This window comes from Hirundo rustica, chromosome 3, assembly GCF_015227805.2.
Source record: "Hirundo rustica isolate bHirRus1 chromosome 3, bHirRus1.pri.v3, whole genome shotgun sequence".
NCBI classification, from domain to species: domain Eukaryota; kingdom Metazoa; phylum Chordata; class Aves; order Passeriformes; family Hirundinidae; genus Hirundo; species Hirundo rustica.
In genome coordinates, this window is record NC_053452.1 from 22,270,253 (window position 1) to 22,296,906 (window position 26,654).

The window sequence follows — 26,654 nt, forward strand, 5'->3', positions numbered from 1 at the left end:
ATCAAAGGAATTATGTACCTGGATGTACCTCTCAGGGTCATGCATTGCTGTTGTTCATTGCAGGTGTATTCTGCAACAGTGAGGCAACAAGTAACCAAAGTGCTTTAGACTGAAAGATTTGCAACGCCGGACCACGGAATTCAGAGACAGAAGAGGTCATGAAGGCCACGTCTTTTTTTATTTTTGTCAGCACAGGAACAACACTGCTGGACTGGGCTGAAAAGTTATGAGGAAAACATAGGTCCTTTTTCTGAGGCAGCTGAATTTACCTCACTGCCATCCTCAAAGCACTCTATTCCATTACCTTTACACATTTTCTAGGCTGCATAGCAGCTCTCTGTTGCCTCATATTTTACATCTAAAATATATGATGTCTATAAAAGTATAATTCTCACCTAGTACACCCAGAGGAGCCACATGATCAGTGTGACAATACTAAGTTTCAGGAATTCAAAACCCAGGGAATAAACTTGTGCCTGCTGAAGAGTTGGCAACAGTACATAGTGTTGCACCAGGAGAGGTTCTGGAGATTGGTGAGATAAAATAAGGATGGTGAAGACAGGAAGGGGAAAACCCCCATTCTGTGTGTATTTATAGAAACACACAGATTTGTGACAAAAGGAAGATTTTAGCCAAGGTGCTGGAAAATTCATGGCTCCTGAGTGCTGGAAACTGGAGTGTCATTCCACTTGTACTTTTTCTTAGCTGAATTTGTGGTCACCAACTAGTCTCTCTGATGTGCTCAGCGGAATAAGCTGCCACATATTGTACTGCCTGTGGACAGTCTTGGTCCTTACTCTGCTTCAGAGTAAGGATTAAATTACAGCACAGAGGTTTGTGAAGGTTGAAAAAGCCTGGTATGACAAGCACTTTGAACAATGACTAGCATGAAAGAGCCAAACCAGTATCTGGATTCCCAGAACATGAAGTTCAAAAAGAAAAGTTGCAGTGAATTTCATTATAGTTTGACTCAAGGTAAATGCTTGATTAAAGAAGACGTTACAGTCTGTAAGCTCTGTAATTTTCTTCACACAAACTAATCATTCCAACTCCCTTCTACATATTAATTTTCAGTTTTATAGCTTTCAGTGAGTTCTTAAATAACATTTACTTTTTCCTTGCACGCACTATTTATTTTTTTTCATACAGACATCCAACAAAAGCTAAAGAAACACTGCATTATATTGTAATAGCAGTCAGACATAATCCCAGGGAGACAAAATGTATTTCACTAATTTCGTTTTTGTGACAAAGTGGCAACTTAGGGAAGAACTATGACCCCGTGTGTGAGATAGAGGCCTAGACCTGGAAAAAATAGTTTGAGACTCTCTTTTACCATTGTTTTCCCATTTTACTTTGGGCAAGCAGAACTTCCCAACCCTTTAACAACTTGATGGCTTTCACTAAGAATTACTCTGCATAAAACAAGGCACCCAAATAGGCTCCCTGTGCCCCAGCTCTGCTCCTGTGAAGGAAGTCTAAAAGCACATTCCTACCTCCACATCATGGTGCTCTTTACAGAGAAGCAGAAGGGACCAAGGGCAGATTAAGTTTTCCATTTACCTGAACAGCATGCAGACCAAGCTCTTCCCACAATTCTCTCTCATCCATGTACTATGGGACACTGTGTCACCCCCCCATGCTTCTCATGCCTGTGTTTTTCTGGTTGTGGCAAGATCATTAGTGGAGATGGAAGCTAATGCTGATATGGTTATCTGTGCTCTGATGGTTGTATTGAAACTCATTTATTTTACACAGAACATCAAATGGGCGTTGAATGCTGATGAAGTGGTTTTTTATTATCAATCTGTGCTTCTGGGCAGAGAATCATAAATGCTAAAATATCTAAGTACTCCAGAGCAAACTTCAACAGTTTTTGCCTTAAGGTCCATCTCACAGATGATGTAAGATAATATTGCTTCAAAATTTCTTTTTTTATCTTCACAAGTACAGTATCTGACCTAAAAATTTTATAGGAGGATATTTATAGCAGCTACAAGAGTTGTTTTTCATCAGAATGCGCTTGTTTATTTCTCTGAAAGATTATCTCACATTCTGCTGGTCAAACCACTGGAACACAGTTATTACACAGCATCTAAATCACTATCAGCAGCATCTCCTCAGGCATGCCTGGCCAGACTCATGGAGAGAGGAGCTGCTTGACAGGCATTTAAAGGGTAGCAGTTTTGGAACACACTTTAGCAACAAGGCAGGGGAGAAATCACAACATACAAATCATTTTCCTAGCTTACCTTTAAAATTCAGAAGTAGCATACCATAAATATAACTCAGCACATCAGAACTGCATATTTAAAACTGAAAAAAAAAAAAAATGTGTCCATGCTGATGCTCAAGGCAGATTGGTCTAGAGAGGTAAAATCGAATTCTAAACTCCCAGCCACATCTGCTGACAGAAAACACTTCCAGAAATATTTTATGCCCATGCATCTGGCATGCTCCAGAGCTCCTGCTCACCACAGTCCAGGTGCCCAACACTCTCTCCTGCTCTCCCTGTTCCATCCTGGGCTCTGTAAACCCAGATAGCCCCATGGCCACTGTTAAGGAAGGAGTCAATCCTTGCCAACTCCTGACCATTCACTCCAGTCTCCCATTTCATTGTCCCATGCCCAGAATTGATGTGATTTGGCAGCCCTCTGCTATTCCCTGCAGTGCCACTGGATATTCAAAAGAACATGGGATTTAAGTTGGAAGGGGATTTATAAGGTTCCAGATCTAGTTCTGTGCTACTGCAAATAAATATTTCCCATGGTTCAGAGGCAGGTAACCTGCAAGGGTAAAGTCATGTTAGTAGAAACACGGCAATGTACATCATTTGTGGATGTGCCTTTAAGAAGCAGAGAAAATTGAGATTTAAGATCAAAGTAGGAAGTCCATGGTACTTTCCTGTACTTAAAACAAAATCAATATAAAGAAACATACAGCTGGAAGGAACGCTAGCTTGATAAAATCACAGTAAATTAGGTAGTCCTTTAAGGCAATGGATGGTATAGCTTCTTCCTCAGAATTAGGCACTTCAAATATAGACAGAACTTGCAAAGCACAATCAATATACCAATTCCTTTGTGAACTATTAATTATATATATTGCTGATGAATAATCATTTAATTAGCATAATGGGAGGCTTCAGTGGAAAGGCCCTCTGCATACTGGACCTAAAAATAGCAATAGCTTTTCAACCATGAGGCTTTGCATGAAAATCCGAATGCTCAGCTTCTGGTCTTAACATTTGTTACATCGCTCGGCCAATACAGAGCTTTGCTTATAAGGGTTTTGCCCCTGGTCACTGCAGTACTGCCATATATGACTTGTTCCTCTAAGGCAAGGTGATGAGGGGTTTGGTATGGATTACCTGAATCAGTTCATCAAGCTCTGTTGCATTCACACAGGAATGCTGAGATACAAACGTCTGCTTCTGAATCACAATGGTGGTTCTCTGGGAGGTCTCATGAGGCTGCTCCAGGGCTTTAAATACTGTTGCTCCAATTATTAAATACACAACTACCACCAGAAAAATTGTTGAGACTGTCTTCCATTTCATAACATTAATGGCTGAATCGCTTTCCTCCCGTGAAGCAAGCACTGTAGGCTTGGTGGAAAATGATAATCTTGGTTTGGAGTTCTGAGTGGCCGATTTGGGATCCAGCAAGTCAGGTGCCGCCACTGGCAAAAACAGAAAAAGAAAGTTAATGTTTACAGTGCCACTCAGATTTCACTAACTAAACTTCTTGCCAAGAGATTAATTGAACTCTGTTGCTTCTAATGGAATTCTTAAACTGCTGGATCTTTCTCTTAATTCCATGACACCTTACAACATATCTGTTGCTCTGAGTAGTACCGTCCATCTTACATACAAATGCACATTTGCAACATTTTCTATGTCTGTCCCCATATGATATTGAATCATTTCCCCTACACCCTTGCATCTCACTAAATTACTCTAAGGTAGTGTTTGCTGCAGAGATTCTTTACATCCACTGTTCTATCAAGCACTGCTAAGCATCTTTCCAGCTGTGTTTTACCTCAGCATTACAGAAGTATCAGGAAAATACAAAACCTCATCTCTCTCACCTATTTTGTCCTATGCTCCAACAAATGCTCTCGGAGAACAGTTGTGTGATCATTTCTAAACTCCCCAGACACCACAGTAAAAATAAGACATCGCTCATCATACCGGTCTTAACGGGCTGATTGTTTATTGATTACACCTTTCAGAAAACAGTGGTACAACACGTGTGCTTCCTGGAAGAGCCGTGCATTTGCTAAAGCAGGTATTTTTATTTACAGCTACAAAAACACATGGGGTTAGGATAAGAGTGTCGGAGTTAATCAAGTACTTGGATAACTCATGTGACTACCAGTAACTATATGGGCACTAAAAAAAAAAAAAAAAAATGCTCCACATCAAGCGCAGGTGAAGGTCTCCTGTGGGAAGATGGTCGCGGCAGTGACCACACAAGCTATATTTAAATTGTTTTGAAGAACCAGTACGTTTTAAATGGCCAAGACAGTTTTTCCAGCCTCTGGTGGAAAAAGCTCAGATCTAAATCTAGAGGAAAGTCTCCCACAGGACAGCGGAGAGGGGATGCATCCCTGCAGGGAAGGCGGCGGTACTTGGCAGCCACCGCCTGGGAACCCGCCGGGCTCCGGCACACACCGCGGCTCCGGGAGAAGGGGTCGGGGGGAGAACGGCAGCCCCAGCCCGGGCCGAGCGGGGACCCGGGCCACCCCTCACAGCCCGCGAGGTGGGAGCCGGACAATCCACGCTTGCGGCGGTCACGCCTCCCACGGCTCCGGCCCCCGCCCCACGGGCACCCGGGGATCGGGCACAGCCCCCCCGTCCCGCGCCTTGGAGGGGGGAGCCCTTTGCCGCCGCCGCCTTCTCTCCCGCGGCAGCCCCCGAGCCCCTCCGAGCCCCCAGGGCCGATGCCGGGGAGCGCTCTCAGCGCGGCCGGGGCCGCCGAGCCCGCCCGGAGCCGCGCCGACCCGCCGCGGCCGCCGGCGGCGAACAAAGGAGCGGGCACCGGGCACCGCCGCCGGCCCCGCCGCCCCCTCCCCGCGGAGGGTGCAGCGCGCCGGGGGACGCCCGCCGCCGCCGCGGGGTGCAGCCCCGGTAGCCCCCGGGAAGCCGCCGCCAGCCGGGATGCTCCGCCGCGGGGAGCGGCGCGGGGGCGAGGCGGCAGGCGGCGGAGCCGGGGCGCGGCGCGAACGGGGCCGGGAAGGGAGGGGAAAGGAACCGGGCAAGGTACAAAGGAGCCCCGGGCCGCCGCGGGGAGCATCCCGGGGTCCGGTGCGGGGGAAGCAGGGGCGCATGCAGCATCCGCAGGGCTGGGAGTGGGGAGGCACGCCATTGTGCTCGTACTCACTTCTTATTTACCGACCCGGTCCCCTCTCCTCGCTCCACGGGCAGGCATTTTTTCTATGCTCGGGTAGATACAGTTAGAGCAAATTTTAAAAAATAAAATAAAATAAAATAAATAAAGGAAAAGAAAAGAAAGGCAGGAGCAGACCGAGAGGAAGAGGCTGATGGATGGGTCTGGAGGAGAGGGAGCGGCAGGGGCGGGCGGGCTGGCAACGCGGATCCCGCCGGCTCCCCCCGGCCCCGCGGCATGCGAGGTGCCTCACGTCGCGCATCGCGCATCGCACATCGCGGCGCTCCCGTGTGTGTGAGTGCGTGCGAGCGTGTCCGTGCGAGTGTGAGCGTCTGTGTGTGAGTGCGTGTGCGTGTCCGTGCGCGCTCCGGTGCGCGGGGCGTGCGGAGCAGCCCGAGCCCGGCGGTGCCTTTTGTGGGGCGGCGAGCAGCCGCACCGCTGCTCGCCCCCCGCCCCTCCGCGCCCCCTTCCGCGCCCCCCGCCGGCGGGGGGGCAGCCGCTCCGCTCCGCGCCGCTCCGCTCCCGGCCCGCCGGGGGAGCGCGCCCTCCGCGCCCCGCCGCGCAGGCTGCCCGGCCGGCAGATGCTGCAGGGGCGCCGGGGGAAGATGGAAGGGGAGCCGAGGGGAGGCAGAGCGATACCTGCGGAGAGCAAGGTCTCTCCTGGAAACAAGCGAGGAGAGAGGAGAGAGAGAGAGAGAGAGAGGGAGGAGAAGAAGGCACCGGCCAACCCCGCCGGCGAGGCTGGATCTGCCGGCGGTCCCCGCTCCAGCCCCACACACGGTCGCCTCGCCAGAGCCTCCCCGTGAACTTTTGAACTGTCCGAAATGTGACCGAATTAGCAGGAGAGGGAGGACAAGAGGGGACACCTCCGCCCTCGCCGGAGAAGGGCGCGGAGCTGAAGGGCCAGGCGGTTCCGTCCTTCTCGGCTCGGCCTGATTTTAACCCGGTGCTTGGCAGCCCTGGTATGTTGCTGCAAGGAGTTAACTAGGTGGGATCTAGGAGTCAGGGATGGTAGCTGCTCTCCTATCGCACGCACCGCCTGCGCACCGCCTTCTTCCATTTCAGTCTGATAGATACACCAGAAATGCTGCTTCAACTGTGGTTTCTGCCACTAAAAAGCCTGAAACTATCCTTGCTATCTGTGCCGTGGGCTAACTTCCTTATTTCCCAGTCATCTGTCACCTGTTTCTATCCATGGGTCAGTTGTTCACACCGAGGTGAAGAATGTGAATAAAAATCCTAGAAGAGGCTTTACCAAGAGAAACCAAAAACTGCTCCCACAACCACCCTCTAAAAAGTCTAAAGAATTACTAACCATAACAAATGGGTATAAGTCTCAAACATTTAAAGCCAGAGGCTGTATCTGTAAAATGGCCAAAGCTAGTCATACATCGGGTGTTTAATGGGCTATAATCCCACTTAAATCAGCAGCACCATCAGCAAACACTTCAGAAGTCACTTATTTTAACGCTTCTCCATATCAATGTGACATAATACAAATGAGTGCAATATTGAGTTCCTTAGGACTCCAATTTCAGCAACATCAATCACACCACTCTCGCCCAGTGCATCCACAAGTCTCCAAAAGATGCAGCACCGGGCAGGAAGCTGCCTCTGTTATTTCAGAGCAAGCTGTAGCTCATTGCTGCCCATCCCTGGAAACCAGCAGAGGACTTGTCGAGTAATGAGAGCAGCTGGGCCCAGTCCAACAACCCTTGGAAGCAGAACTTCAGACACAGGGCTGGCTTCATCAACACTGTCCCAATATTCAAACACAAGAGAAACATCTGCTTTTGACTACTGATACTCCCTCACTCAAGGAATTCTCAAAGATTCTCACACCCGAATATTTTTAATATAACACCCCCCCCCCCCCCCCAAAAAAAAAAAGAAGAAAAAAATCCTCTTTTTTCTCTCCAGCAGATTTCTTAATCATTAGCCTATGTAAACACTGGCTGTTCTTGTCTCATGGAAAAGAATCATTTCACAGGATTTCTTTGAACATCCTATGGGAAAACAGGCATGAACATATTCCTCCATGCTGACCTGTGTCTCCATAAAATACTGGAATATAGTGCTACATGCCTTTCTTTAGCAATCTAAATATTTGTAATGAAATTCTGTATTTCCTTGAGTGAAGGAATTATAATTAAAAGCTTTTAAATGGTCATATCTATTGCCTACAAATTGAAATCCATAGGAAGCTTTCCAATAGCTTCAAGAGGGTTTGGACCAGGCCTTAAATTTAGGGATTCCACCCAATGGGAAGAAACCATTTTGAGATCTGCTCCAGGAACGACTGCATTGGTGCCTTAAACCTTAAGACCTGAAGGGCTATCTCTGGGAAAGCAGTTATTTCCATTAATTACCTAGTAAATATCTCCAATATCTACTTTCAGTTTACAGCTGGCTGATATTTTCCACCTATTGTGATCCCAGATGTAATCCTCAGTTGGATCCTCATTTCACCACATACTTTGAGTGAACTTGAGCTGTGCATCCTCATTTCTAGCAGGGATATAAACATTCCACATACAGCAATGATCTTCAAATTCAGCAAGAAAACCAGTAATTCTTTTTGTAGTCTACGATAAAAACGACTGTGAACAGCAACTCCTACTTTGTTGAGGCCTTTTACAGCACCAGCATTTACTCTACGGAGTCATGCCCACCAATTTTTTTTTATTATTATTATTGCAATGTACACCACACATTGTTTGAATATTATGTGTGACCATTTTGCCCTCAAATTTGGAACTGACATTTGACCAGCTTGACGCATCAGGCCTGATGCTAAACAAACACACTTAAATGCAGCGCTGACAAAACTTTCCACTAACCAACAGAGACAAAATTAAGCAGTGAAAAGGGCTTAAACAGAGCTCCAGCCCCACAAGCAAATGGATTTGCTGCTGAGTGAAGGAGATTTATCTAAACAAACAGGAAAAAAAAATCTAAGATTAAGTATAAGCAGGTTTGTGTATTTCACACTAACATGAGAAAAACTCACAAAGTGCAGGACTGTCAAATATTGTCTAAAAATGTATTGACATGAGTTTGGGATGACCACAGTACTCACAGATGGTGGCTGCTGGAAGCTGCTCAGCTCTTTGAAATGTTAAAAGTAGACTCAGCCAAGACAGACAGGCATGCAGCATGCAGAGGAAGGCAAAGTTGCATGATAAACATAGCAATCTCATATACATGGAAATAGCAGCTGCAGATGATCTAAACGTAGTTTTGATAGGACAGGAGGTCACTTGCAAGGAAATAGTTATTCCAGAGAAGTATTACCCTATAAAGACCAATTTAAAAGTCCCAAGTAAAAAGTATTCTTACCTCTTCCTAATTCAGGAGCCTTCCCCTGCCTGGGAGGTCATGAAGAACATTTGCTTTGTGCCCAGAGCAGGAGGCTTCTGCTAAGCCCCCACCTCTGTGGGCAGTAAATGCTCTTCTCCTTTAACCATCTGTGTAATGGGAGGCACCGCAGATTCCAGCCTTCCTCAATCCTATCTAGCAGCCGAGAATTTCTACATTCCCAAGGGACTGTTATGACAAGGGTTCCAGTGAGGGCATTGGCCTCACTGACTTCAACAGCAGCTTATTCATGGGGGCATCTGTTTAATTGGCCACAGGGGACCTGTGCCTTTGATCAAACAATGTATTGCTATAGGCTTTGGGACCTGCTGAGCACAGCGTGCCCTCTTCCTCATCACAATAGCAGGAAAACTCTGCCTCTCTTCAGAATTTGGCCAAACTGTACACCCAGTTAAACTCAAGGATAAACCTCTGCTACTGCTAAGTTTTATTACCAGGAAGCTTTACAGAAACTCTACTGGACTTACTATGTAAGTTAATTTTACGGTTCATTTTACTTATTCAGCAGGACTGAAAAATTACTTGTCTCTTTACTTCTTTGGAGACATTAAAAGATCTCTGTCAGTTCTTTATGGATAATTATGACATTAAGGCCATGCCATGTCACTGTATTTCACCTTGAAACCATTAGTTGTATTGTGCTATGGGAATTTAAACTAGATGAGGGACTAATGGCACACAGCCTGCTTCTCTTTGGACCAAATGAGAAGGCACACCATGTTCTTCACAGGCAGCAAGGATTCCAGGCTGCTCTGAGTGACCATGCTGAAAACACAACCTCCCAGCACTGGGGAGATGACAACAGGCAAGAGGAGACACTTGCAGTTGAGTGATTCTCAGCCCTCCTCTGGCTCTGAAAATGGTAAATCCCTAAAACAGACCCATTGAAAAATATGTGATCTCTTCTAATTCACATTTTGAAATGAGTTAAGCATACACAGAGCAACTAGACTACGTACTACAGAATCACAGAACCTTAGAATGTTAAGGGTTGGCAGCGACCCTAAAGACCATCTGGTCCCAACCCACATGCCATGAGCAGGGACACCTCCTACTAGATGGGTTGCTCAAAGCTGTATCCAACCTGGCCTTGAAGAACTCCACAGCTTCCCTGTAGGGCTCCTTCAGATAGTGGAAGGTTGCTATGAGTTCTCCATGCTGCCTTCTCTTCCCGGAGCTGAACAGCTCTAACTTTTTAGCCTGTCTTTGTAAAGCAGGTTCTGTTAGCAACTTTGTTACCTCCCTGGACTTGCTCCAACAGTTGCGTGTCCTTCTTAGGTTGGGTTTCCCTGACCTGGAAGCAGCGCTGCAGGTTGGGACTCATCAGAGCAGAGTAGAGGGGGAGAATCACCTCCTTTGACCTGCTGGCCATGCTCCTTTGGATACAGCCCAGCATTTGGTTGGCTTTCTGAGCTGCGAGTGCACATTGCCAGCTCATGTTGAGTGACACCTCCCAAGCATGCCAGGGTCCCTCTGGATGGCATCCCTGCCCTCCAGTGTGCTGACTGCACCACACAATATTAATGAGTTCTACCTCACTAGCAAGTTATCATATCCACTATGAGCGCCCATCCTATAGTGTGACAAATTATTTATTCAGCAGAAAAGCCATTGTTTTTCACTTCATCAATTACTAGAAAAAAATGTTTACATGTGCTCATCTATTTTCATGCATCTCGGTTGTCAGTCTTAATTACATTTTAATTCTTTCCATTGCATGTAAGCCTTATCTATTTATCCACTTGCAGCAAGAAGGAAGTTGTTTTAGAACCTGTAAAGCATTCACTACTGTAATTAATATTGTGAATGTGTATTTTTCTTTACTGACTTGCAAATCTCCCAGTGGGTTTCCTTCCTGCCTATGTCGTGTTATCAGACCTAGTGGGATTTATTTATCACGTGTTCTGCCACTTTTTTTTTCATATTTGTTTCCACAAATCTATTATGCTTGGACAGCTTCAGAAGCAATGATTATAACTAACTTTCAGTGCCATTCTTATCCATGATAAATGTGAATTGCCATATGTCACCATTATTGTGGATTATTTATGCACAGAAAAAACTTATGACCACCCACTTTGAATTACTGGTCTGCTTGATGGACAGCTAGTAGTGCTTTGGGATGATTACAAAACATTTTTCTGTAATCACCAAAATGTTCTACAAAACTGCGGGTTTGTAATTTATTTTCCATTTTTGTCATTGTGGTCTCTTCAAAACAGGAGGTTGACAATGGGAATATCTAGTTTTCATATCTGCCTGTCCACACCCCATAGTCCAACCAACCATGGAATTGATTTTCATAGTGCTACTGGATAACTTATGAAATGGAAACCTAATCTCTTTTTTCAGTCTTTGCAGACTGGAAAAGAGCATATTTTGAAAGGAAAAAACCCATACATATGACTGCACACCTCAGGCCTGACAAGAGCGGCCAAAGTTTGTGCTGACTCTAAAGGGAGTTCTTCTTGAGTCAGTAAGCTTGCTTTTAAACCATACCTTGAGGAGCTGAGGGCTTTTTTTATTTGTAATGTACTATATTCACATTTTAGGGAACTCTGGAATTAGTGACACAGACATATGGACACAACAATCTGTAAATAAAATTAAATACAGACAGAGGACACTGGAAATCACCTAAAACAGCATTAGTGATTTTCTTTTCGAGTAATACACAAATAAGATTTGGAAGAAACAAAACAAAACAGACAAAGGGAAAACAAGAGAAAATAGCCCTGGCAATGCTAAATAAATATCATGCAGGGCTAATGAAAGAACTTGCTAGCAGAAATAAAGAATACAAATGAAGTGATGAAAAGTGAGAACACTAAGTATCATCTATGTTTTAAAACCACCAGACTCTGCTCTACCTGGCTTTAGTCATAAAAGTGTAATGAAATCTATGAATTATTTTCAAATATGCACAAGAGACAGTTTTTCTGGTAAACTCTGTGTTCAGCTACATAGAGATATGTCTGGAAAAGTTGTTACAGATTTTTTTTTAAAAAAAGACAGCATTTGGTTAGTTTTTTGGGGGGTTTTTGGTTTGTTTGGGGTTTTTTTGTTCTTTTTAATTCATAGCTTGTTCCGGTGGTTGCTCTTTCTGCTGAGACAAAGATGCCACTAACACCATACAGGCAGAAAGCTGGGTGAGCAGAGTCCAGTTTTCATAAGGCATTTGGGCAGCAAGAAACATAAATTCCTGCCATTCAGATGCATCATGCATTGGCATTGATCAGCACTTCCATCCTTGAAGGCACTTCCTTCTATTTTCTTTAAAGCGTGATCTTGAAATTCAGGGCTTGGTGATTTAGTCTTTGACTGGCAGTTATGGACTGTGCTGGCAAGGGAACAGGCTACAGGGTCAGACTCATCTTTCCAGCTTTAAAGAGGCTTCTAATCTATATACTTGTGCTAGAAGAAAGGTCTTTCTGTAGTGTCCTGCCACTGATGTTAAGCATGCAAGGAAACTCAGCCATGGGCTTGCACAGTTTTATGTTTTATTTTCTGTTGGTAGAGGGAACATTAAAAGCTGGACTCTGGCTCCAAGGAAAATATAGGTAGAAAATACAGGGCAAGACTGGCCCATATTTTCCCCTTTGCACAGCAAATATAAATATGCCCCAGATGTAATACCCCAGGCACCAAATAGAACCAGATGCACTTAGGGCTGTGACTGGTAAAAGTTATTTTGTATGATCCCCTCACATAAAACAGCTAAAATTAATATTATGAAATTTCCATTCCATTTTAGCAGCCTGGACGTAAAAGCTGTTCTATTTCTAAAATTCTCAGCAGATTACTATTTCTGTAATCATTTGCCCAAAATGATTAATTGCCTCATCACATAAAATGACAAGAAAATTGTAAAAAAATCATTATGTTAGTGTAAAAGGTAGTCTTCAAAATAAATAATTATTTTTCTAAAATATTTATATTGGCAACAAATATGGCATAAGTGACCCCCTATAACAATTTATGTAAACTTTCTGTGATTTTGTATATGTGGGTGTTAAAAAGGAGACTATACCAAATTAATGAGTATGATTGCCAGGAAAAAGTTAATAGAAAAGCCATAAAGAAACCAATTCCTGAAATTATTGCTTTCTTATGTTCTCATGTTCTCGCTCATAACAACTTCGGATATTACGAGGACTATGACTCGAAAAATTTACCTAAGGCTTTAGCCAGTAAGAGTGTCTCAATGAAAGAAGCGCAACAAAAGCAGTAAGAAGCCTCAGGCTGAATATTTGCACCAGATTCTTGGGGACTTATTGGCAATTTCTTTATTTTAGTAGGAAGATCTGGTGATTTTACTAACTCATAAAAATTTCATAGAATATTTTGGAAAGTCAGCTCTGATTACAATATTATAACTAGTAAAGTCGATTTTAGTAAAATGTGGGGAAAAGGCCCAGCCCTTATTCCTAACTTACAGGGTCACACAGAATGAGTCCTTCATCTTGCTAGCAAATCCACAAAAATACATGTAATCCAGATGTGTTGGATTTGGGATATCTTGGTTATATCTGCTGTACACTACAGCAGAACCCCACACAGGGAGCTGTGTGGGAATTCAGAGCAAGCTGCTGCATGCAGGCGATTGTGCAGCATAACACAAAAGTATTGCCAGCTTCCGGAGGCAGGGCAGGTATGGTCTTCCCAGCAGCACACTCAAACTGGGAACCCCGACCCCTCAGCATGAGAAACTTCCTTGATTATGGTACTTCCACAGCATGTAAGTGTTGCCTCCAGTTCTGGAGTTATCCTTCTGTCAGCTACTTTGGGGGGTTTTATTATCATTTTCCAAGTGAAAGATGTAACCTCTGACATGGACAAAGGTGCCTCAAAGAAAAATAATGTTGCCTGATAAAAGCAATTTATTTTAATTTCTGTGTGGCTCAGTTTTTACCACTGGGGTTCTTGAACAAGCTTTCTGCTTCTGGACACAAACACGCTTCCCACCATGCTGCGCAACATTATGCCCAATTCTTATGCCCAGTTGATCCAGAAAATAACCCTTCATTTGGCTTGTTTGGAAGGTTAGCAGAACAAACTTTATGCGAACAGTAAATATGGTTACTGCTTTCTTTGGAAATATAAATAAAAGAAAAGCCTCTAGATTTTACATAATAGTGCAATGATTGCAAGACTCTCTCAGGATAAGCAAAAAGGACTCAAATTATTTCTTCTGCATAGAAGTATTTCTTCTGCATAAAGGCATTTAAATACACATCTTTAACCTTCCTGGAGAGAGCTTGTCCCTCCAGTGTTCAAGTAAGCCCAGTTCAAGAAAACCACACCTAAAGATGACTGATCCTAGCACTTTAGTGGACTCCAGAGCACTGCCCTGTGATTTTATCTGATCTCTAGGAAATACTACTGAGCTATTTTTGTTGTTCTCACTTACATATTTATGCACAAGAGGTTTAACACTTGAGTTATATAAATAGCAATACACTCACATGGGTGCTTGGCAAATTTCACCTCCCTCACCATCAGCAGAAAGAATTTTACTGGAAACAGGTAAATGACCTGTTTACCCCCAGAGCAAGTACTGAGCTTGTCAGGATGTTTTGCCTTCCTATTGCATAGAGGGTTCCTTCAGAGTCAATTAGCTGCTGACTTCCAACTGAGCTGCAGTGTCACAGAAGGGCACTCCAAAGGTATCTTTATAGAGCAGAGACTAACCTGTATCAGGCAAGATGCAAGAGAACTGGATCCTCACACCGGAGGGCTGGGAGGTGGTATTTTGGAAATTATTTTGGCTCAAGTCCCTATTAGTTACATGGGAAAGACAAACCACTTTGAAGCTTAGCTAGAATAAGATGTACCTACAACATGTTTTATTGTCATGTCAGCATGACAATACATGTCATTTCTCATACCTCTCTCCAGAAATACTCACTGATAATTTTAACAATAACATTTTAGCACAATAGATTTGTTTCTTTTCGACTGAAGGCTAGATAGAACAAAGACAGATTTCAGGATGGCTGACAAACCAAAAGCAGCGGTGTCCTCAGTTTGTGGCAAATCCTTCAATGTATGTCAGTCTATTTGTACATTCCTAAGCATCCTAAATATCTCCTCTAGCTCATAAGATTCAGTCTACTAACTGGAAAAAACCCCCAGGATTCTAGGTAGGAGGTCAGTCCTACACTATTAATGTTAATCTGAACCTTCCCAGCAGGCATTAAGAAAAAGGAGATGGCATAAAACTTGGGGAAATGCCCTAGGTTTACAACAATCCCACAATCCAGCAAATATTGAACTCTTAATGTAATCCCAGTTCTTCCTATAGGATTAAGGATTCACGACGTATGAAATGGACAGAGGGAGAAGGAGAGAAAATATTTCTAGCTTAGTGATTATGTATTTTCTTGGCAGAAGAATTCATGAGTTCCTGCCCCAAGGACGGTTTATGTCTTTTAACCAATGGGAGTTTCAATTAAAAATCCAAGTACAGAAACAAATTACATCTGATTATTTCTACAGATATTTGTCACTGATAGTCATTATCAGTCTTAGTCAGTAAACACTAGGTTGACATCGTCTGCTTTCACATTTTTTACCAAGTTCACTTGTTTGGCATGTGAGAAGGCAAATCATCAAGGATGCTACAACAGGCAGAAAATTCCTGCTAACTCAGTTCAAACAGAGTAATTAACAGAATTAATCAATTTCGATTGAATGAGATCAAAGAAATCTCCTATCAGTTGACTGTTTAGAATAATTCAAGGAAGACTAATTTCTATTCTAGTGTTCTCTTGATCCCAATAGGTTGTTGATGAGAGGAGAGTAGGAAGCAAGCTTTTTATCATCAATCACTTTCATTATTACTTGACTACCTGCTGTGTACAAGAATCCACACATTCCTCTATTTTTAGACAAGAAAGCAACCTGCCAATAAGTGCTGAACTGCTTGCCATTCAAAATGACCACTTAGGGAAGAACATAAGTGTAGTGGCTGCTGTGTAGAATATTTAATAGGAAACTATATATGGAAAAACACAATTTATACTTCAAGTGTCCCAGCCAGCCATGTCTCTCTCAAAGTAAGTAACACCAAAGTTGTATGCAACTATTACTGTTGTCTTAACTGCAATGCATCTTCAATATAAGCCTAGCACATACAACACACATTTTATTTACATATTAATCTACATATAACTGCACTTAGACCCTAGCTATAAGCTCTAGTTATTACTTATACAGAATGTAAAATGTCAGGCTGGAGGCGAGAGGGTCACCAGCCTGTGAAAAGAATTATGTGGTCTGATTGCCTTCAGTAAGCGAGGACAAGGGTAACTGACCCTGTCTTCATTCCAGTCCAGACTCACATCTCATCAGTTACTGTGTATTGATGCATCCCATTTTATTTACATCACTAAAACAAAATCAGCCACCATTATCTCTCTCTTATGGTCATTATCTCTTGTGATTTCACATCAGCTCCTCTGGGTTTGGGCTTAGTCAACACAGGGATTTAAGAGTCACCATGCTCTGCACTGACACTTTCAGTTTTAGCTAAACACAGCAGATGCAGACCAAAGCTAGAGCCTGAGCTCCCTGTGTGAGGAAAGTCAGTCACCCACGAGAGGAGCTCACAGTGGTCTTCCAGGCACTGCTAGCAGCTAGGCACCGAGGAAAGGAAGTGAACTAAACCCTGTCAAGCTCTGGGATTTAAATCTCCCAAGGAACTGTCCACACTTCTGATTCCTGGCATTGTTTTGGTGGGCTTAAAAAGGACAGAGCAAAAAACAGAAAAGATATGGAGGAAAAAGGGGGAGAACAAAGTCATCACTTGGTGCAAGTCAGTGGCTGAAACTTCCACTCATGAGACAGGAGAGGAGATCTATGCTCACATCTTCTACCTCCCTGTGAACATTCTAACCAGCAAGTCGTTGGGTGGAGTACTCTTAAGCCCCAAATATTTAGCAAACTACTTACGATTTCAGCAATGAAGTTTTTCTATTGACACCCATGTCTTAACAGGCTAAAACCGAACACTTCTATTCCTTTTTAATGCGTACCTTACTCAGGCAAATTCCCATCGACTTCAAAGGAAGCCTGGAAACTTGGAGCAGTCGGTTCTCACGTTCTGAGTGTCAGTGTCTGTGTTTACGCTGCCCTGCGTGCCTTGGCACGCCCCAGGGTCCCGCTGCACGGAGCCTGCAGACCAACGCCCGGCTACAGCGTGCCGTGGCTCATCTTCCAGCTGGGCCTGGGCTTCCCCTGCCATGGGAACTGGGTCTGAAGGATTCAGGGACAAAGGATTGGTGCACACCAGGGTCGTGCCCCAGTACAGCAGTGACAGCCTGCACCTGCTTCTGAGCAACAGGAACTGGGAAGCACACACACGTACCATGGCAAAGGAGTAGCCTGCCCAGTTAAAGAAGTTGCCATGGGTGCCACTTACCCATCATATTTAAAATCAGAGTGTGAATCAAGCCAAAACACAGTCACATATTAATTTAGAATGCCAATTATTCAAAGTGAGTTATTAATTTATTCCTTAATGTAATTTTTTTCTCTCTCGTACAGGCTACCAACTTTAAGCAGGTAAGATGTGCACACTGGCCTCATTACAATAGCAAATATATGCTAAACATTGAGAAGTGCTTTCTGTTTCAGTGATTCTTTGAGGTGAAAAAGTCCTGTTATGTCCATTTTTATCAAAGGGGTCTAGAAAGCAGTGACTTGAGAACACTGCATAAGGAGTTTCCTTTGGCAGGCTGGGGTTTATCTCTTTGTGTGGTAAATGTGCATTGAGATAACTGGGCCATTTTTTCCTTTTGTAACAGACATTTGTTTCTAAAATCTCCAAAATATATAAAGAATATCATGATCATGGTTAGAAAGTTTCTTTCATCATGCACATTTTTAAATACTTGCAATTTCCATTCTACATTTTTCTCAGTGTTCTTTTACAACCATAATGACAATTTTAATTTTTTTTTTTTTTTGTGTGTGTGTGTGTGTATGTGAAATTTCCCTTGTAATTTTTCTTTTGCTGCCTATATCTTAATCTAGTTTGGAATTTTCTTATCTGATTTTCTTTCTGTCTCTAAATGGTTCTGGCCTTGTAGTTTATGCATTCTCCCTAGGAGAAGAAGGACCAGACATATTTCTAGCATGTCTTCCTCAATAATAAGGAAAATTCTGTTTTCAAGGCCTTGAAATTACATTTTGTTTGTATAAATGTATGTTATTGAATTGACTTTGTCACTGTACAATCCGGGCTTTTTTCTCTGTATCCAAATTAATTTAAGGTTTTGTATTGAACTGGGTATCAGTATCCAGTTTATAAGCAACGATACCACTCATGTTCAAGGGCACATTTCAGTCATCTCAAATAGGGCTCAATCTGAGCAATCTCCAAGGAAAAAGCTTCTTTGCTGCGCAGAATACTTACACTTAATTTTCTTTTTGGTATGGCTTCCCATAGATAGCTTTGTTTCTTGCAAAATTGTACCTCAATCAAAGGCCAGGAATTGCTTTGTTCCCATTTGTTCTGACAAGTAGAAACTTACACATTACTTCTTTTCTCTGTATGAGAAAGGAATTGTTGAAGGGGGTTTTAATTATTTTGTCAACCCTTTTTTTTACTAAGATTTGTTTGTCGGCCCAATCTACTGTAGCATCACCTCTTTTCTGAAACTTGCATTCTCATCCAAAAGTGTTCTCCAGATTGGCACAGTAACACAGCTGCTTCTAAATGTGAGTCAGAATCTCATTTCATATTTCTCTCACAATTTTGATCTCTCCACTGCAATGTGATCTCAAAATTAGAATCCCATAAACAGCAAAATTCAGGGTTTTTTTTCCCACAATATTAAATAAATTTCTCTTTGGAGTATTTCACTTGCAATTAATCCTCTCAGAATGAAATTCTTTCAAAGAGTGTGACTCTCTTGACTTTTTTTTTTTTCTTTTTTTTTTTTTTTTAGCACAAACTGGTAATTAGACTGCTCTTCTTTAATTGTAGGTTATTAAATTACATCCACTGCCTGTGGCCTGAGGTTAATGAAAAAAGAAGAGTAGCTGGTTTTTGCCCACCTCACTCTTTAGAAACTTTTCTTTTTGAAGGGAAAAAACACTTCTTTAATCTCTCTGTCTGTTGAATTTCATGAGAAGCCCAGATGCAATAGCTGCATTCTTTACCTGCTGTTCCAACTCCTTCATCCCTCACATTTTATTTTGCTTTTCTGACACCAAATGCATGTTATTTTTCCTTCCTCTTCCTCAGGTACCACAGAGTGCTCTTAGTAGTAATTACGGCAAGTGCCTGGGTTGGATCTTATGACCCTGGTTTGGATCTTATGACCTTTATGAATTTTTCTAATGGTTAACAGGTAAACCAACAAATATTTAGCAGGGATATTTAACACTGGAGCTTGGAAGAAATAGAAGCTTATGCTTCTCTTCTTCCTTTTGGTGTTGATCTGTTCTGGTTCAAAGCAACACATCGCACAGGAAATGTTACACTTCTGACTTAGAATATTCAGGGTCCTGTTGAACTTAAATCCTTGTTTCAACCTGACTCTAAGATAATCTTTGTGGCCAGAGGACACAAGAAACAAATTTTTATGAGCAGTAAGTCCCCAATAAGTGGATGTGGAGAGTCAATGCATTATGAAGAGAAGCCAAAGTGGCCAGCTCCTTGAGCAGAAATCCACTAAACATCATACATCTGTGGTACTGATTCTTTCAGAAGCCCTACAAATAACACCACCCATGGGGGCCACTGTGTCATGGTTCCCGATCCTCATGTTACCACTGTATAAATACAAAGATATGTCACATAATAAGCTCAGCCCTTGTAGTCTGATTTAACCAAATTTATTAGAGGTACTGTTAAATCCAGGATTTTGCTCATACTGATTATTTTTGTTAGAATCAACAGTACATAGGAGGTGAGATTTGGGCAGCAAGTGCCATCAGAGTGCTGTATGCCAACCCTGGTGAAGTGTCAGTGGGAAAAGTGCACTTAGCTCTAGTCACTGGCGATCCACAATAATTAATCCAAAGCGGAACAGTAAAAATTTCTAGATGAATCATGTCAAAAGAAACTGGAAGAGCTCAGCTCACTTAGTCTGGCAAAATGAATGCTGAGAAGACTCTGATTTGTGTGTGTAGATCAATCAGAGTCTTTTTTGAGCTAAGGAACCAGGTTGGCAACAAATTCAGAATTTATTCTGTGAATAAATTTGGCTGGAAATCACAAAAAGCAAGAGAAGAGCCAACTTTTGGAGCAATTTCTCAATAAGGAGGATTAGAACAAAAACTTAACATTACAAAATAGAGGGTGGCCAATTTATAGAAAAAAAAAAAAAATCTGACGTGCTGCCTGCAAAAACAGGAGTTTGGTCTCAGAGGCTCTGGGGAAAGATGGTCAACTTTCTTGAACCCATAAATCACATTCCCTAGTTGTCACAGAGCCACAAAGACTTCAGAGAGCTGTGGGGAGAGTAGATAGCTCAGCAAGCCCCAGATCTTTTAGTGTTCCCTGGTGGGTTTGGGCTGGATGGCCCCTGTTCCCCAGCAGGCTCCAAACCATTGCAGAGCAGTGCCACATGAGCGCTGTTACCCCAGTAAGGGAGTTCATCTGGCACACAGCTCAAAAAAAAAACCCCCAAGTCCTTCATCCCAAACCCTGCCAGCCACACATGGAGATGTAACATTCTTCCAACCCACAGTTCTCAGGTACCAGACTGTCTCTTCTCCAGACTGAGAAGAAAAATCATCTGGAAGAATATCTTTCAGAATGAGATTCTTTTATAAGTACTTGTTCTCTGATCTCTTGCAATTTTAGCAACAGTAGCATTAAGAACTACAGCGAACATTTTTATGCTAAATTATTATCATCAGGGCTAAATGCTGTTCTGATAATTTAAGAAGATTTGAGATTTAAGATGCAATAACAGTGCCCTGAACTCCATGTTCTACCAAAGCCAAAACACTCACAGCAAGTGTCAAAGCCAAGGGTATGCGCCATTTATTAATAGAAGATGAAGCTATTGCTGAGTTAAGAAGTAGCCTCAAGTAACTAGTATAATTAAAAACTGTGATTAAATATTACAATGAATGAAATAATTTAAATTGTGAGCTGTCAAAGCGCCAAGTAAATAATTTAAAGACAGATTTAAAAAGCAGTGGGAACACCCTTTTTCTGCTTTTGCTACTTCTTCATGTTACTAAACCTTCTTTACCCTTTATAATCTAATCCTCACATTCTTCTCTGATATTTACATGTGTTAGCAAGGTTACTTTCTCCTACAATATATTTCTGTTTATAGTATGTGCTTGTAAACTGCAGAAGAGGCTGTGCTTGTTCCTATGTGAAAAAGAAAAAAAAAACCCATTGGCAATAGGGGGCAGCCACAGGGAACAAAATAGATGTTTGTGGATAGAGCAAGGAAAACGAATCAGGAAAGTGGGTATGGGCTGACAGTGAGTTGTTTGGTTATCTAAGTATTTTCTTATCAGGACTTTTCCATCTCCATTTTCTCTGCTGTTAAGGCTTATTTTTCTCACTTTGGATAAATAATATCCTTTTCTTCTTTCATGCAAGGGCATCAGAGGCCAATGCTGATGAAGAGGAAATAAACAGGAAGGCAATTGCTGGCACTAAAGTAAGCAGGAAGTGTGTGAACTGACTGCATGGGTAGTCAGGTGGTCAGAAAATGGATTGGATACTGCAGGTCAGGGTCCTCACCTGGAATCTTGGACAGTCAAGAGACAGTTTTACTCTGCTTAATCCAGCACCTTAGCTAGCCTGGTAGTATCAAGTTGATGCCCTATTATCTCCATGGGAAACTTCAGTTAGACTAGTGCTTTTCTGTGAGCAAAGGTTTTTTTCTTGAAGGACAGTCTTCTGTCATCAAAGATATTTTAATACACCTCAAAAAAATCTCCCACCATCTCCAACTCATGGTAGCAAAGAACAGAAACAGAGCCTGGTTCCCACTATGCCAGATGTGCATTCCTGATGCCATGCTCTGTCTGCTACCAACCTGGATGAGGGCACTGGTCCTTCACGAGTGTCGTACACCTCTGGGTGCTCTCACTGCAGAAATGCAAATAGACACCCATAGCTAAAGTACAGGGCATAATTACATCCATGCAGAAAAAACTGTGCATGGCTAAGGCACTCCAAAAGGCTGAAAAAGCTCTGTAAAAGCAAAGTTCATATTCCATTTTTTTCCCACAGGTTATAGGAAACAGGTTTCTGATACTCATTTTAATGTTAGCTTAAAAGTGCACAGTGCCCAATGGATTACTAAATACATTTTTGAGAAGCCAAAACAGAGGTTTCCAGACAGAAGCCACCTAGCTGTAGTATTTTGAAAGAATGCTTGAGAGTTAAGTAAAGAAAACAGTAGATTTTCCCCCTTTCTTAACCTGTGCAAGGAAGGGGATATTCTCTGCTGAAGAACTGGTGATTTTTTCCTAGAGATCTGTCATAGAGGCTGCTTTACATCACACCCTCCAATCATACAGCTGGAGGAATCCACAGTTCTGCCACTGCTGTCCCTCCGTAGTTCTGTCTGCCTATAACTTTGAATACACTTGAGTTTTTGTGGAGAAGCTATTCTCCACCCACACCTAAACTCAGGATTTCTGGAGAGCTTTTCCTAGGAATCCCAAATACTTTAGCAAAGCTTGTTGATAAGAATATTTCCTGGATATAGAAGCATTTTTCTTTCCTGTCATTATATCTCTTTTGAGAGACATTTTACATCCACCTTTTAAGCCACCCTAGTCTGTGCCTTTGCATTTGTGAAGATGTTCTCGTCCTTGCACAAGGATTCAGTTTTCTATGGAAGCAGTAGTATCTGTAACTTATAGAAGACTTCTATACAGGACTTATTCCTCATCTGTGTGCCTGCTTTTTAGCACACAATAGCAGTCTGGGTGAGCTTTTCATGGGGCTGTCCCCTTCTGCTGGATGCTTATCTCAGTTGAATAGAAATCTGAATTAGACTCTTGAATACAAGTATCCCAGCCTCCTTACAGTCTGCATAAAGGCAAGATTAATGGAATGAAGCATATAAAACACCAAAGATGTGTGTTTTGCAAGGTTGGTAACATACCTTTTCTTCTCACTGAGAATTTTACTTATGCTAAACCAGCTTTTTCTTCTTATTCAAATATAGAATAGGATTTTCAGATGCAATTTTTTTTAATATATTGTGTATTGTTGATGAGTACCAGAAATTATACCAATTGCTACAAATTCCTTGTTCATTAAATTAATCTTTTATTACCTTTGGTAGAAAGGCTGAGTTTGTATATCAGCTTCTTTTGGACTTTTTACTATCAGGCTGTATTTATTCAACAGGAGAACCAATGCTCTTACAGCAGTTGTAAGATTCTCAAAACACTTGCTCTACAGGCAAACATCAAGCTACAAGCTTGATGCTACAAGCATCACAGTTCATGTGCAGGGCACAGGTAATTTAATGGAAAAAATGTCTTGTTAAACATCTGTAGGGAAATACTGGTTTCACTGAGCTTCAGCACTGATCTCAGTTGAGTTTTACAATTAATTTTACTTTTGTATCATACACTTCGTTAAAGGTAATAATTCTGCCTCACCTCAAAGAGGATAAGTACCGTCACTTTCTCCTTTGGTTTTGTGGCCTTTATTTCACAGGCTGAGAGTGGCCCTTTCTCAGTAACTCACAGAACCACTCTAAACCCAAAGCTGTCCCTTCAGGCAGCAATTGACACAGGCTCAAAAAGGACTCACCTAGAAGCAACACATACAAAGAACAAGGGAAACAGTAGCATGCGGCACCACTCGAGTGTCTTGCCCTTGTTTGCTGATGGTATGAAGACACCTGATTGTGGCAAAAGTGTGAGAATGTTTATAATTTTTCATCACATTATTTCTAAATTTACATCTTTCCATGTCAGTCACAGGCCAGATTATATATGCAACTGTGGTTTTTTATACTCTTCTTGACCGATGGTTTTCAAAATTCCTTAAAATTATTACAACAACATTTGAAAGTAGTCAGTGTCTTATCTGAAGCACTAGAGCATCCTACAAAGGGCCTTAAGAAAATCTTTAGTAGTAGTAGTAGTAGTAGTAGGTATAATTTCACAGAATCATAGAATGGTTTGGGTTGGAAGGGACCCTAATGACCATATAGTTCCAACCCCACTGCCATGGGCAGAACCATCTTCTACTAGACCAGGCTTCTCAGAGCTCCATCCAGCCTGGCCTTGAACACTTCCAGGAATGGGGCAACCACAGCTTCTCTGGGCAATCTGTTCCAGTACCTCAACACCCTCACAGTAGAGAATTTCTTCCTATTGCCTAATCTAAACCTACTCTCTCTCAGTTTGAAGCCATTCCCCCTTCTCCTGTCTCTCCATGCCCTTGTAAATAGACTCTGCCTATTTTTCTTGTAGGTTCTCTTCAGGTGCAGGTTGTAATTAGGTCACTCCAAAGCCTTTTCCAGGTTGAACAAACAAAATTCTCTCAGCCCTTCCTTGCAGGAGTGGTGCCCCTTCCCTCTTATCCACTTAGTGGCCTCCTCTGGACTTTCTCCAACAGGTCCATGTCCCTCTTGTGCTGGGGACCCCAGATCTGGGTGCAACACTCCAAGTGGGTTCTCAGCTGAGAGTAGTAGAGGGGCAGAATCACCTCCCTAAATCTGCAAATTATATTTTGTTCCTTGCAACAGCCAAAGCTACTCTGGAATTAGCACATCATTACAAAAAATTCATAGTATAAGTTAATAGTGATTTTCAAAACATTGCACTCAGCTCCAGTGTTTAACTTCTGCCTGCCTAGACTTCTTCAGAAGCAAATACTTATTCTGGCTCAGCCAATAATGTGCATGTTACAGATTGACCCTGCTGATCTGCTTGCCTTTCTTCTGGAGAGCTGGCCAGAGGTAGTTTGGGCAGCTGTGGAGCTGTAATAGTCAAATATAATCTCATACAAATATGTAACCACAACTTCGAGGCTCTGCCCTGTTCACATGAGAGGAACACAGGCTCACACAGATCTGTTCTGCCCTGTGGGTGGGTTCACAGGCACAACAAGCAGCTGCCATGGCCTCACTGGCTCACATCCTAAGAGCTCTCCCAAAAGGGGGTGAAGATTCAAACCTCAGAGCTACTGAGGAGGCACAACCTCAAGCCATGTGTTTATGGTTGGGGATATGACCTGAGTCCTTGTCTTCTGTGTGACAAGCATTGACCTGCACAACCTCTGGTACAGTCCCTGCATTCCTCCTGCCTCCTCGGGGATGGTTCTAACAGCCCTGAATATATCCTTGTCAACCAAGGAATGGAGGAGAACAAGATTTTGAAGGGATCCTGCAATGGCCTCCAGAGAGTTCTCTGGAGGTAGAGTTACAAGCCTGAGGAAACAAAGTGTGGTGCCAGCACTTACTTTACCATTCCACCAACTTTTCTGTGTGTGCATAAGTGCTCGCAATATGATAAGTTGTTTTGTGAGCAAATATAAAGCAAATGGTAGGTGGGAAAAATTGAAAGATCTATTTGAGGGAATAATGACAATATTAGCAAGATGAAATCATTATGTAGGCATGTCTCCCAGTGAGGACTTTATGCTTTGTATTTTTGTTAAGAGTGGGAACAAATAAAGGAGGTATTAAATAGAGCAGAGGAAGTCCAAACAGATGCCCTTACCTCAACCAACCAAGAATCCAGCACACATCTAAAGCCAAGTCAATGGGAATTTTGCCTTATTCATTAATGCTACAGTCTCAGGCACCCTTAATGAAAACAGTATTCATTTTATAAATTATACTACAACCCATATGTTGTGTATCTGGTCATACAATGTGGTTTCAATTTAAATTTAAGATGCGTATTTCACCAGTTTGCAAGAGATTTGACCTTTCACTTGCCTTGCTCTATTACCTACCAACATATTTTTTAGACAGTGATACATTTATGGTTTGGAACATGATGAAAATGAAAACAGAACAACACAACAGCAAGCATTTTTCAGCGACATAAAGGATAAAAAACCTGGAGATTCTGTGATTACTGTGCAACTCAATGAGTTTTCAAATGGACAGTTCAGCAAGCAACATTCCATTATTCAAATTATTGTTAAGAAGCTTCTTTTTTTTTTCCTGGCATTAACAGACACACAGTTTATAATATGATACACCATATATTACTCCAAATTTGCGAGGGAGAGAATGACCCAAAATAATATTTCTCTTTTATAACCTACATGTACAATTTTTTAGTACAAACATACAGAATGAAAATAGTTTTGGGGGTTTTTTTTATTTTTGTTTTTTGTTTTTTGTTTTTTGTGGGTTTTTTTAGTTTTGGTGCAAGGCTCAGTCCATGTTAAATACAGAAATAAGCAACATATTTTGGCTTAGAACATAAGATTGGCAGGGTTTCTTCTATTTGTCAGTCAGTTCTGAACTGCTTGCTATGTTGGTGCAGAATCCCACTGATGTTATATATGGAGACTTACATACTTATCAGGGAGCAGGAAAAAGTGAGGTTATGAGCTTCCCTAAGTTGTTTTCCAGCTGATCTATTTGTGTCCAATACATCGTCCCAGTACAACAACAACAACTAAAAGTACCGATTCATTTTGTGGAAAAAATGTTGTTCTTCTCTGGGCTTCTCACCACATACCACCAGTAAAAAACATTATATTTTAATCTGAATTCTGATCCCAAAGTAAATAAAATAGTTTCCTCCTTTTGCCATCAAGCTCTTAAATAAGTGACTATTTTAACTTGTGAAGAATCCAAGACTAAGACAAAAACTTAATCAAGATGCAAAGACATGTTAGGATATATTTGCGACTTTTAAATTGCTTCACATCCAGGCTCAAAATTAAAGGGAGATAATGGGGGGTTTGTT

General features: G+C 42.1%; 1 protein-coding gene across 3 annotated transcripts in view; it reads right to left on the minus strand.

Moving 5' to 3' along the window:
- The window catches only part of KCNK2 (potassium two pore domain channel subfamily K member 2), a 109,483-nt gene that overhangs the window by 70,916 nt on the left and 11,913 nt on the right, over positions 1-26,654 (minus strand). The window contains exons 1-3 of one of the 3 annotated variants that reach the window (XM_040059793.2): positions 6,030-6,121; positions 5,385-5,437; positions 3,371-3,681 (exon numbers count right to left, since the gene is read on the minus strand). In XM_040059793.2, the coding sequence (XP_039915727.1) occupies positions 3,371-3,681; position 5,385 (312 nt within the window). In that variant the 5' untranslated portion in view covers positions 5,386-5,437; positions 6,030-6,121. Of the gene's footprint in view, positions 1-3,370; positions 3,682-5,384; positions 5,660-6,029; positions 6,122-26,654 lie in introns of those variants that run through there. The other 2 variants (XM_040059792.2, XM_040059791.2) reach the window with 2 other exon arrangements.